The sequence below is a fragment of the Sphaeramia orbicularis genome, chromosome 18 (genome assembly GCF_902148855.1).
Source record: "Sphaeramia orbicularis chromosome 18, fSphaOr1.1, whole genome shotgun sequence".
Taxonomy (NCBI): domain Eukaryota; kingdom Metazoa; phylum Chordata; class Actinopteri; order Kurtiformes; family Apogonidae; genus Sphaeramia; species Sphaeramia orbicularis.
The window spans coordinates 27,729,642-27,742,762 of NC_043974.1; the positions used below are offsets into that span (position 1 = coordinate 27,729,642).

The following is a 13,121-nucleotide window of genomic DNA, read 5'->3' on the forward strand; positions in this document are numbered from 1 at the left end:
AATATATTCAGGATTTTACACTTTGGGCATAGATTGTGAATATTTGTAAGAGAATAAAGCTCTGGTAATCATTTCTTTTAATAATAACCAGTGGAAATGTATGACTCACTCAAACACTTCTACGCTGATTTGGAAGAATAGATAGTGTCACCATTTCTTTAGTATTTTGGGGCTTAGGATGGAAATAACATCTAATCTGAATATCTGTTTCCTTTTTGCGAAGAATTAACAGCATGTGCATTTCATTTCACCTCATGTTCCTACTGCTAATACCTGAACACATGAACAACTCAAGTGTTGAATTCAGTTTCACCTTATGGAATGATGGAAGTACATTACACTTAACAACTTTTGATCAAGTACAATTTAATGAGTAGATGTACAAATACACAATTTTTTCACCAGAAGTGTATCATTTCATGTTTTCAAAGAAAGTAGTTTTTCAGTCTTACAAGTGCTTAGTGATTTAAAATAAAAGTCAAGAATAAATCTTAGGTTTTTCTGCCAGAGTCATGTTTCCAAGGATCTTGTAAGCTAATGCAGAAATACTTAAAAGTTCTAATACTGCTGATGGCCACTGGAGTTTCATCTTATAGAAAAAGCAATGGATCCCATAGATGCTACCTGGACTTCTCTCAAAATATACAAAATCAATATATTCCATTCTTTTTAGAAGTCATTCTGTTCTCGCGGAATTAGTCTATTGTAATCCCACCCCCTTTGTCCAAATATGGTCATGTCTGCATCTAAAAAGCCAACATACAGACTGTCAAATCACAAACATCAATTCAGAAACCAATGGATGACATTGCAGTTCCACCATCCACTGATTTTATTCTGTTTATACAGATTTAATCTATACTACCTGTTCTGTGTTGCTATTTGTTATATCAATCTGGCAAGACTAAAACATAAAAACATTATCAGATAGATCCTTCCGTTCTGTCTGGTCCAAGAGGATTATAACAGAAAACTATGAAGGAATCAGGTTCGAAGCCTTTTCTCTGCATGTATAGATGTTTTTTTTTTTTTTAACCATTTCAACTGATGTGTCTTTGTTGCCTCGCAGTATGTGCCAAAGCACACGCTTCCCTCGGGGAAGAAAGAAAATAACAAATGTCATGCCTCCTCTTGCTCTGTGGTGCCTGATAAAAGTCAGTGCCTTTAAGCTTAGAGTTGGCAGTGTTGCCAACTGAGGCACCACAGGGCAGGAAAGGCCCCCAAGGGACTGGCATTTGGGAGCCAACCCAGTGTAGGGAGCACCGGCTCTATGGGGTACTTAGAAAGCATACACAGAGGACAAGGAAAGCAGTGTCAGAAACCGTCAAATGCAGGCAGACGCTGCACTTGGAAGAAGCACAAGTGGCCTCCGTATTCAGTAATCGGTCAAATTAATTTAACCCTCAAAGACCTAAACAGCTGCCAGTGACCAAAAGCATCTACAGATCGAAATTGTTGAACAACTGTTGAATGAGTTGCATCGGATATGATCCATTTGGATTTTCAGAGGCTCTGCAGTGAATGTCATCTTCTGTAACACTGATTCACCACTAAGATCCATGTAGTTTGACAAGGGATTGTGGTTGTAGACTGATGATTTTATGTTCAGTTAATGGCATATTTTGCTGAAGAAGTCACTTTCTTCAGTTTCCTCTCTTTGTTTTTTAATCACCCTCAAATTCACTCTTAGCTTTTATGAACATCTACACGATCAGTAAATTATACATAGGAAAGTGCCTGATTTTCACAGGCAAATTCAAAGGATAAAAGAGTAAGCAGAAAATTAAGATAAGATGTAGAGAAGTTACCACACAATAGCTCTAGGTCTTTCATGGTTAACCTACTACTACTTCTTTATATTGTGTTTAAAACAGAGTGGATTTGGCTCATAAATTCTCTTCATAAAGCATCAGGTTTTGGGTTATAGGCCTTTTTAAATGAAAACAATGCAGCCATCTGGATATGGAGTGGAGGTGAAATCAGAATGCTGAGCATAAGTGATGCATGAGCTGCCTTTTGTTTGGCAGCTCTGATTACCAAGGTTACCGGGCGATACTCAACTCAGTAGCTGCCACAGCACGGTGAGCTCCAAGTGATTCATGATTTGTGCAGTAACTATATTTAAAGCTCTCAGACTGGCTTCCTGAATATGCTCAGCTAAAGTGATTGATACTTTTATGTCTTAAATAATTTTCAAGGGGAGTTTGTTTTTGTTTTTTTTTTTGTTTTTTTTTTTGTTTTTTTTTACGCTGCAGCATCTGTTATCAACATCTGTCCTGCAGTATGTTTTCCTTTCCAGTGTTTGTCTTTTGTCACCTTTTTTTGCACCTTGCTTGTGTAGCTCTGAAAAGAGCAAGAGACAAATTCTAAGTCCTCAGTGTGTTCTGCTCAGACCTGCATGTGAAGACCTGTTTTCAGTCCCCACGGCTCCTAAGCATCCTGTATAATTGGATACAAAGGGACCCTAGACATCTTTCCACTCTCAGAAGGCTTTGTTTTGTACCATAATATTTAATTGCAGATCAGATTTTCCACATGTAAGCAGAAATGCCCAAAAACTCAACAAACAAAGCAGGTCACCTCAGTATTAAGACATGAAAATATGTTTTGCACAGAAACCTGCGTGCCACTGCTTTAGTTTGTGTCATCTTCGGATCGTGACATCTTATTTGATGCTGATCCAGAGAGAGGTGTCAGTCTTCAGCTCGCTTAGCATTCCAGTGGCAGGTTCAATCAGACTCCAGGGGTCTGCTGGTGCAGCCGGCAGCAGCAGCAGTCAGCGGTGATGAGCCCCTGATGTCTGGGGAGGCAGAGCCCTTCAGCCCAGGCGCAATCTCCCAAATCACACTGAAACTCCTCTGTCTTAAGGTCACAGCAAGGCACATGCACATTCAGGATCTTGCCATCAATTTCTCAAGATGTCGGGGCTGTCCTTTTCCGCCTTAACGCACTCGTGTTGCAGGAGTGCTGCCTACCTCTGTTGCTATGGAGAGGTACAGTGTATCCCAATGAGACGAGGTGTAAAGCCAAAGGAGGCTATCCTAATTAATTCTTCAAGCATTCCCGTTAGTCATCAAAATCATTTTGCAACCTAGTGAGGTATTTGCTTCCAAAGATGTATTTTCAAGTGGTAAACATAAATGCCAGTGGCCAGTTTTTAGAACCAGGCTGCAGATGTTTGCTCCCATGAACTGACAGTTTTGTGAATCTTCTCCAACCTCCACCTTTCCTTTGGTTTCTCCTGTCAGGCTGAGGATGAAGAGGAAGAGGACCAGCCTCTGAGTCTGTCCTGGCCCGAGTCCAACCGCAAGCGCTTCACCTACCTCTTCATCATGCCTATTGTCCTCCCGCTGTGGCTAACGCTACCTGATGTCAGGAAAACAGTGAGTGGGTTTTGAGATTTTCAGTAGTTTTTCTTTTCATTGAGTGTTTCAGATTGATTTTTTGTTTCAGTTGCATTATGATTAGTTTTGAGTGCATAAGTACCGTACTTTCCGGACTATAAGCCGCTACTTTTTCTTGTTTTGAACCCTGCGGCTTATACAGCAATCCAGCTCAAGTATAGATTTATAGGGGCTAATGGCCACCAGGGGGCGCTCTAGCAGGAAGCGCAAAAGCGAGACAGACAGGTGGAAGAGGTGATGTGAAGAGGAGAAGCTTTAATCTTAATCTTTAATAATCATTTTGCGTGTCATGCGCAAACCCTAATCATGGAAAACACACGAAGAAATGCATAGAGCTGCTGCACGGAAGTGCCATTGAGCAACAATGGAGCAGAGACTGAGAAGGTGTGTGACGGAGCCTTTCTGAGGTTGTTCAGCTCCGACACTGAAGAAGATGACTGCAGTGGTTTCCATGAGCAGAAGGAAGATCAGTGACTTTTCTGTTTTTGTTTTTTTTTTCTAACCAACTGTGTTCCTGCCATTTTACTGCCGTGTTACAGGCACTGTTTGGAAAAAAGCAGTGAAGGGATGGAAATAAATATTTACATAATCTTTCTGTTTACCATCTTTCTGTGTAAATATCTCATGTCACAACATGGACACCTGCAGCTTATAGTCAGGTGCAACTTAAAGTCAGCCGCGGCTTATAGTCAGGTGCACCTTATAGCTCGGAAAGTACAGTAGTTGTATTCCTCTTCTTCATCTTCTTCCTCTCCCTCTTCCTCTTTTTCTTTTTCTCTCCTTTTTCATCTTCCTCTTCTCTTTCTTTGTCTTCTTCATCTTCTTCTTCTACTCTCATGGCTTTATCTTCCTCTTGACCAGGGGTCCCTGGAAGTCCAACTCTTTCATATCAACAGATGCTTTTCCATTGACCCTCAAATTGCGCGAATATAACTTGAGCATAAAAAGTTACCTAATGGAAAAACAACAATTTCACCAAAACTCTCATTTTTTGATTAAAAGTTTGTACACTGGGAAGAGGTGTTTTTTGGGGGGCATAGTGCAATTGGTATTTCCCACAAAACTGCAAAGAAAAGACCTTTTTCCCCAACTAGAGTCACGTGAATTTAAAAAAACAGATGTTGATGGACGTTACAACAGTACGGGATAGAGGGGTAATATATAATAATAATTAATATATCTGTAAATCAACACAATATTTACATTCATTGCCATGTTTATGGCAGGACTTCTCATGTCCTCTCGCGATAATAAATAAACAAATCATCACATTTGTGATTTCATGGAAAAACTGACATTACGCACTTCTGTTTTTCCGACATTTAGTAAATATTGGTCAAGTTTTGAACATATGTCCAATGGAAAAGCGACTAGTGTGACCTTCATGGATAAATTAATAATAAATAAAAACAGAAGTTTCCGTTTTTCTTAACTATAATAATCCTGGTGCTGTTCTTCAAATAGGAATATCTATAAGTTTGTAATTTTTGTTTTTACTACAACTTTTTTACAACTGTCTTTTTTTTCTCCATCAGTCATCAAAGAAGTTCTTCCCCATCACCTTCGTGGGTGCCATCTGCTGGATTGCAGGCTTCTCCTATCTGATGGTGTGGTGGGCTCACCAGGTACTCTTCATTCAAAGCAATTTTATTTCTCAGTATGTGAATAATGTGTAAAATCCTTATGGTAAAATAAGGAAAATCCGCTGCCATCTTTGTTTCCCTGTCTTGATTATTCAAATTAAACCATCCTTTATAATCCATCCACTCAAAAATAATTACAAGCTGTTTTATTCAAACAAACAGATTTTCAGATTTTTGTCACCCACACCAGCTGCCAGCGATCACGAGGAAATTAAAAATAGCTGTAACAAAAGATTAGGTTTTTATTTACCCCCAAGCTTAGTGTGTTTTTTTTTTTTCTTTCCTGCAGGTTGGAGAGACCATTGGGATTACTGAAGAGATTATGGGCCTGACTATATTAGCAGCTGGAACCTCCATCCCTGACCTCATCACCAGTGTTATTGTGGCACGCAAAGGGCTGGGAGATATGGCTGTATCCAGCTCTGTAGGCTCCAACATCTTTGACATTACTGTTGGGTATGAGCACTATTTTACATTTTACATTTACTCTTAGAGATGTTAAAAACCAAAGCTAGAAGATGGCGGTTTAGGATTATGCTTGAAAATAAACACATATGCATCTGCCTCATATAATTTGTCCAGATCTAACATGTAAGAGAGAGCAGACCCTTATCCATTTAGAACTATGTCTAAATCAGAGGTGTCACGTAATGAAGTACAAATACTCCGTTACCTTACTTACATAGAAATTTTGGTTCTCTATACTTCAATGGAGTCATTATTTTTCTGCTGACTTTTTACATCTACTCCTTGCACTTTCACCCAGTTATTTATACTTTCTACTCCTTAAATTGTACTCGTTACTCCTGTTTCATTTGGGCTTCTTTTCATTCCGGCATGTCATTGTTAAAAAAAAATTTAAAAATCCAGATAAATCGTGCCATCCAGATAGAGTAAATTTGATTGATATAATAAATAGTAATAAATCACTTAAGAAAGGTTAAAATAGAGAGAAAAATTATTTTGGAACTGCCACAAAAGTAGCACTGGGTCTAAATGAGTTAAGGAAATACTTCCATTGATATGTGAGAAACAGGTTGAGGATAAGTAGGCAAAAAATTAAGTCCTATGTCTTTTTATGTCGAATTTTGCTTTGACTTTGATGAAAATGTCATTAATTGAAGACAAACGAAGGTGAATGAAGGAGAATGTATCAGGACTTGATACTCATTTTTGTTGGTAGTAACACTGATAGTTGAACTCCAAATAACAAGAATAATTGAAGTAAAAATTCCACCTGATTTTTTTTTTGATCACTCAGCATTGACTTGACAATAACTCGAATCAGTATATGAATCAAAAAGTAGCTTGCAACGTAATGGTTTAACTTGCTACATTTCTAAGGTGGTCATTTCAGTGTAATGAAGCTTCATTTAATGTGGAGTAAATGGTTGCTTAACTCACTACAGCGGAAAAGACAACTGCAGCTATTTACTTATCTTATTGTGAATGTTATTAATGTTTGTCTACCATGTTGAAACTGCAATGCTCTGAAGGCAGACAGAAGTACAGGCTCACAGATTTCCTGTAATGGTGAGAATCTGTGAGCATCTGTGTAAAGTCAGGAGTGGGATTTGTACAAACAGTAGCTTTATTTTTATTTTAGCTTTCTTATTTTAAATGTAATGCCTCACAAGGTGCTAGAAAAACACCATCTTTTGCAACCTCAATTTCAGAAAAGTTAGGAAGTTGTGTTAAATGTGGAAAAAAACAGAATGCAGTGATTTGCCAATTTCATATATTACATGTTTTCTTCCCGAAGCTTTGGTGTCACCTGGCTAGATTTATAAGTATTACTTCCAGGCTGACTTGGCTGCATTTCTTTCCCCACTGAAAAGATGATCCAGTTTAACCTATTTCAGCATGAGTGACTAAAGTTGATTAATGATATTCCTAAAGGCTGACAGCACAACAACGCTCTCAGATACATAATACCTACAGCAAATGAGGCCATTTAGAATGCCATTTAGAAATAAATTATGTGTTGACTTTACTTTGACTATCTTGTCAATCATGAGTTGAACCTATTGTTACCCCGCCCCCCCAAAAGGGAGGCAAGGGGTATTGTTATTGGTTTGGTTTAGTTTGTTTGTTTGTTAACACTCTAGCAGGAAACTATTGGTTGAATTCATACTAAATTTGGTTTATAGATTGCCAGTGACCCAGAATAGATCTCTTTACATTTTGGGAACAGCAGGTCAAACTTAAAATTTTTTCTGAATTTTTAAAATCTTTTTTTTTTTCCATTTACTTATAATGGGCGAAATTTCAAATGTCTGTAGCAGCAAAACTCTTCATTGAATTCATACCAAATTTGGGTTAGAAATTGCCAGTGACTCAGAATAGATGGCATGACATTTTGGGAGAAGTAGGTCAAAGTTAAAATTTTTTATAAATTTTTAAAATCTTTTTTTTCCCTATTTACTTATAATGAGCAAAATTTCATATGTCTATCCTTGATCCGGTGTTTAATACATCTAAGAAAATATTAAAGGAAATAGCTTGCCAAGCTTGTCATCTAGGTTCCTTTTTTTGCTCATACCTTTGTAAATGTTTCTCTTGGTTATGATCATTCTGAAGAAAAAAAGACAATCTACTTGCAGCCACTCTATATTTTCAAGACTGTTTAATGCATCTACAATCTCTGACACTTGAGGTTCTGTGACGATATTCAAGAACAGTATATTAGTATTCTTGTTTTGCCCTTGAACAAAGATGATACAATGTAATAATATCTTGGGTCGTGTATAAAAAATGGTGGGTCCGTTGCCTGATGACTGTTGACCCAGGGACAAAATTCTGAGTGGTAGAAGTTTGATAGTCCCACAGTGTGAAGCTACTAAGATCTACATCTATTTAACAACCAACAGGATGTCTGCATAAAATGATACATTGATCAAAGTGACACATAAGTTAGCTAAAAATACTTGTCTTTGCAAATTTGTCTTCTCCAGTTGCCCCAGTTTTCCATAGTCATAACCAGGTCCACATCAATCTTCTCCTCCTTGACTTTGGAGATTTTACTCTAAATATAAACACCACTTTGTAACTGTGGGATCATTAGCCTGGCTTCAGTTTTTACAGCTATAGAAACACAGGTAGACTGTGTGTGATGTTGTGTTCTTGGTAGCGTAAATGTTAGAATCGTGTAGTTTGCATGTGTATCGTCCCCAAATTATTAGATTAGATTAGATTAGATTAGATTAGATTAGATTAGATTAGATTAGATTAGATTAGATTAGATTAGATTAGATTGGATTGTTTTGATCCTTTGGGCAAAGCCCTCAGGAAATTGAGGTTCCAATAGCAGCACAAACACCAAAAATACACACAAGAAATACTACAAGAAAACAGCAAAACAATAAATCTAAAAAAAGAAAACTGTATTGGAGAAAAAACAGGCAATTGCACATTGTAAAGTACTAGTAGAAATAACAAGTAGCAAGTTGCTAATAATAAAGTAAAAAATAATAGCAGTAATTATAATAAATAGCTAATTATGTTGTATGTAGGCTGTGTATGTCATATATATGTATGTACACATGTATAGTTAATAATCACAGCATAGAAGTTATAATAAGGTGGTAACAGTAATAGTTATAACGATATATAATAATAATAATTATTAATAATAATAATTATTATTATTATATATCGTCATATATATTATTAATCCATCATCATGATTAATCAAATAAAAAATGTTAATGCATTTGGAGCAGAGTTAGCATCACGCATGTGCAAATGGGCAGTTGATACATTACACAAAGCATACGTTAGTTGGGGATTAATGCTAGCACTTTGGCTAACACGTCGCCCAGCTTGCGACAAACATATGAAGTGCATATATATTCCCTTCTTTCTTGAGTCTGTTTGCTCATACAAAATGAAATGCGAATAATATAGATTGAAAATGTATTATATTTAATCGTGATTAATCGAAATTAATCCACAGTAACCTGGTGATTAATCTGATCAAAACTTTTAATCATTTGACACCACTATTATCATTATTATTATTATTATTATTAGATTCATGTTGCCAGCTGTGGCTGCAGATAAACGTTTAGGGCTGCTGAAACCTCCCAGTCTGTCTGAGCTTTAACATGTGTTTGTGTATTTGCAGACTGCCGTTCCCCTGGCTCCTCTGGTCCATTTTCAGGGGCCTGAAACCAGTACAAGTCAGCTCCAACGGCCTCTTCTGCGCCATCGTGCTCCTCTTTCTTATGCTCCTCTTCGTCATCATCTCTATCGCCGCCTGCAAGTGGCGCATGAGCAAGCTGTTGGGCTTCATCATGTTCATGCTGTATTTCGTCTTCCTGGTTGTCAGTGTCATGCTGGAGGACAGGGTCATTACCTGCCCAGTGTCAGTCTGACAGTCCGCGATGTCTTCTGCGTCTTCTCCCTTGTTCTCACCGTCCCTACCATCACACCATCACTCTCACCTAATTCTTGTGATCCCTTACCCCAGGAATTAAAGAAGAATGAGGAAGACACTACAAGAGGATAATAGTTTATCTTTATTTTCATGTAAATACCTGGTGGCAGGGGGAGGGGTAAAACAAGGGCATAAGACTTTGGTTGGTTTAGTGTAGTCTTAACCTGAGTGAATTTTTATTTATTTATTTATTTATTTATTTGGCAGGTGGGGAAGGGGTGGGGGGATTTGGGTGTATCAGCCAAATATAGAAGCATTATGCATGCCATTAGTGTTGTTAGATCAGCTGGGATCATGACTACACCTGGACAGGATGAAGAGGAAAACCTCCTGTGAACTTCAGGAAAAACAATGCAGCGGCTGAGCAAACGTTATGAGCATTTTTTGCCACAAGCGATCTACAACAGCAGACTGATTTCGAGACACTGTTGCTGAGAGTGTTGAGGAGTTTGTGGATGTGGAAATGGACTGTGTGAATGGAGAATTTGTTCGAAACGTGTTTTATGTCTGATGGTATTGAGCGTTAAAGACTCTCCTGTGGGCTTCGCACCTGATCAACAAGGGATGAAACAGACAAACCTTTTTTTTTATTATTTATTTTTTGCAAATCCATCTGTATTCAGTCTGAATGAGACGAGTCTCACCTTCCCCTCTTCCCTGCCGGCTGTTATTTTTCACCATTGACATGTCTCTTCAGAGCATTGATTTTTTTTTTTTTTTTTTGGTTACAGTTAACATGAAATATAGACATTAGAAGTAGCACTAGATGTACTGTAGCAGTATTAGTTCATGTAGAGTCCTCTTGCCAATCTGCATTTTTTTCTCACATTTTCCTTTGCCACTGAACAACTGTTCTGATTGTACAGAACTTTTCATGCTTCACAAACTGACCTACAGAGGCAAGCTGTTTCTGGAAGTAAGAGTAAAAAAAAAAAGTCTTAACAAAAATTTTGCTTCTCAAAATATATGCTAGCCTTTAATATCCTTCACTGGTTGGAAAAAAAAAGAGAACTTTAGGTTCTTTAAAGTTTCACAACAGAGTCAATGTCGAAATACTGCATTTGAAAAGAAAATGTTAAAGCGTCATGGTTGATTTAGATTAGTCAGTGTGTAGTGCTTCGTTCACAGTAGAACTGAGCTCAACTCAGCGGCTAGCCGACCTCCTGGAGTAGAACTTACAACAAGTCAACTGCATGTAAAAAGACACTTGGAGGTGAATAATACCAATCAGCATTTAAAAAGATTGTATACCATATTGTACACTTTTTCAGACATTTCATCATTCATAACTTAATGCAAACCAGTGCTCAGTCTGTGTAGAAAATGCCAACATGTACGGTCAACGCTATCTATCAAACTTGTGCAATTTATTTTCTAATCAAAGGTGCTTTCGTGTGCATGTGTGCAATCTGCATTTGAAGTCATCACACATCACCATTCCTAAAATTTATCTATGAATAGAGGTTATACTACCAGTATTTTGCAACTAACTGCAAAAAATATACACCAATCTGTGTTTTTATACTGGAAATAGAATCATAATCATAATTAAGATACATAGAATGTGGAAACCACAGATTTAACAGCAATATACTGTGTGTTGTCGTGGAGAATTGCATTTCCATGCGTCTGTGCCCACTGTCCTTCCTGTGATATGGTCAGAAGCCTGACGAGAAGAGGTGGGCGAACGGTTTTCTCCTTATATTACCCACCCGCCCCTTTCTCCAGCGCTCCCACCAACAGCCCCTCCCCCTTAGAGCTGTCTAGAAACGCCCACTTTACCTCAACACAGCCTCTGTACAGCAGCTTAGTAGGAAATACCTGTAACATAATAGTAAATAGATTCTCTGAATGTGTGAGGAATAATGCATGCAAGGAAATTTGGGCTGGTTACCCACCAACTGTACAGCTGAGCTAGACCAGCTATGTATGTTCACTTTTATGCATCCATTCAGAAAGAAAACACCAAGAACACATTCGTTTTACTTTGTAAATATAAATTCCTTTAATTTTGCAAGAGCCACATGGTTCACACATGTATTTCAATCACTTTTTCTTACTATTTATTTTCTTTTTGTAGTAGTGGAAGGAAGGGGAATGTGATTACTGAGCAAACAGCAACTCAAAGATTTGAATTGAACACTATTGCATTTACATTAAACTTAAAACATGCCTGTTCCATTTTTGTAAGAAAACCAGAGCTTGAAATACCATATTGCCTCCTCATACTGAACACCTGAAGGCCACCATGTTATCTGACATTTGGGTAAAAAAACAAACAAACCCTGGTATAAACTTATATCCTCTTAAAACCCAGAGGAACAAACTTTTGGGGATAAAAGAAGCCTATTTTGTTTGTTTAATTTTTATCATGGGCATTGTAATAGATCACATAAATAGATTTTCATATGGATCCTGTAATAATCTAAATAATCTTTTTGTTTTCTTTATTTAATATTATAAAGTGACTTAAAGTTGAAAAATTTAGATGAACATCTCAACATGAAAACACATTTCTTATAAGGTTAAAGTACTTCATAAGAAATGTAATAATTAGAGGGCTTTCCCTTGGTTTAGGTGCCATTTGTTTGGAGACTTGTGTTCCTTCTTTGAAAAAGTTTTGCACTTTCTAATTGGTTGATATTATTAATTGTGTGCACAAACAAAAAAAAACATCCAAAAAGCTTAAAAACAAGTTTTGCTGAAATGCACTCAGAACTACTACAATCATTAGATCTTTGATGATGTTTTTTAGCTACTTTTGATTCTCCCTGCACTGATTTTACATGAATTTAGTTTTGGTGCTACCTAAAATGATTTAGGTGCTACATCTTATATTTATAATGCAGGGAAAACCCTGACTTCTATAAATCAGTAGGGTCAAAGGCAGTGCTGCCACAATAAAAGGTATTTTTTGGAATGCTTATAATTACTGTAGATATCTGAAATGTTATTAAAGTGAAGTTAAGATCCTTGTATTGAAGGAACAATAGTGACCAGAATGTACACTGACCTGCCATAACATTATGACCATTGAGAGGCAAAGTGGTATTATGGTTGACTATCTCATTCCAATGGGATGTGTCAGGGTGGATTTATGAGGCAGCAAGTGAACATTTAGTCCCTAAAGTTGATGTGTTAGAGTAAAATGGGCCAAAGAAGGGATCTGAGCAACTTTGACAAGGGTCCAAATCACTGGGTCAGAGTACGTCCAGCTCTTGTTCCTAGTGCAAAGTGTTTAGTATCTACCAAAAGTATTTAAAGAACAACTGGATCTCAACTAAGTGAGCATCAGTGGGATCGTACCATTATCACCACCTGTCTAATATTGTGTAGGTTCCTGTTTTTCCACAAAAATAGCTTTAACCCGAGGCCTAGACTCCACCAGACCTCTGAAGGTGTGCTGTGGTATCTGGACCAAGACATTAGCAACACGCCTGAAGTCCAGGACATAGAGAGGTGGACTTCCATGGATTGGATTTATTTATCCAGCACCTCCCACAGACGATCAATGGTCTTGAGATTGGGATGTCCTTCGTTAGTCCACTTTTGGTCGGTTCTAACCACTGCAGACCAGGAACACCCAACAAGACCTGTAGTTGTGGAGATGTTCTAACCCAGTTGTCACCGTTACAA

General features: G+C 37.6%; 1 protein-coding gene across 5 annotated transcripts in view; it reads left to right on the top strand.

Annotated features, from left to right (window-relative positions):
• LOC115438295 (solute carrier family 24 member 2) overlaps nucleotides 1-12,154 on the top strand; it is a 70,403-nt gene extending 58,249 nt beyond the window's left edge. For all 5 annotated transcript variants that reach the window (XM_030161807.1, XM_030161808.1, XM_030161809.1 and 2 more), the window contains 4 exons: nucleotides 3,249-3,383; nucleotides 4,940-5,029; nucleotides 5,337-5,503; nucleotides 9,174-12,154. In XM_030161807.1, the coding sequence (XP_030017667.1) occupies nucleotides 3,249-3,383; nucleotides 4,940-5,029; nucleotides 5,337-5,503; nucleotides 9,174-9,423 (642 nt within the window). In that variant the 3' untranslated portion in view covers nucleotides 9,424-12,154. The remainder of the gene's footprint in view (nucleotides 1-3,248; nucleotides 3,384-4,939; nucleotides 5,030-5,336; nucleotides 5,504-9,173) is intronic.
• Nucleotides 12,155-13,121: the final 967 nt, after the last annotated feature.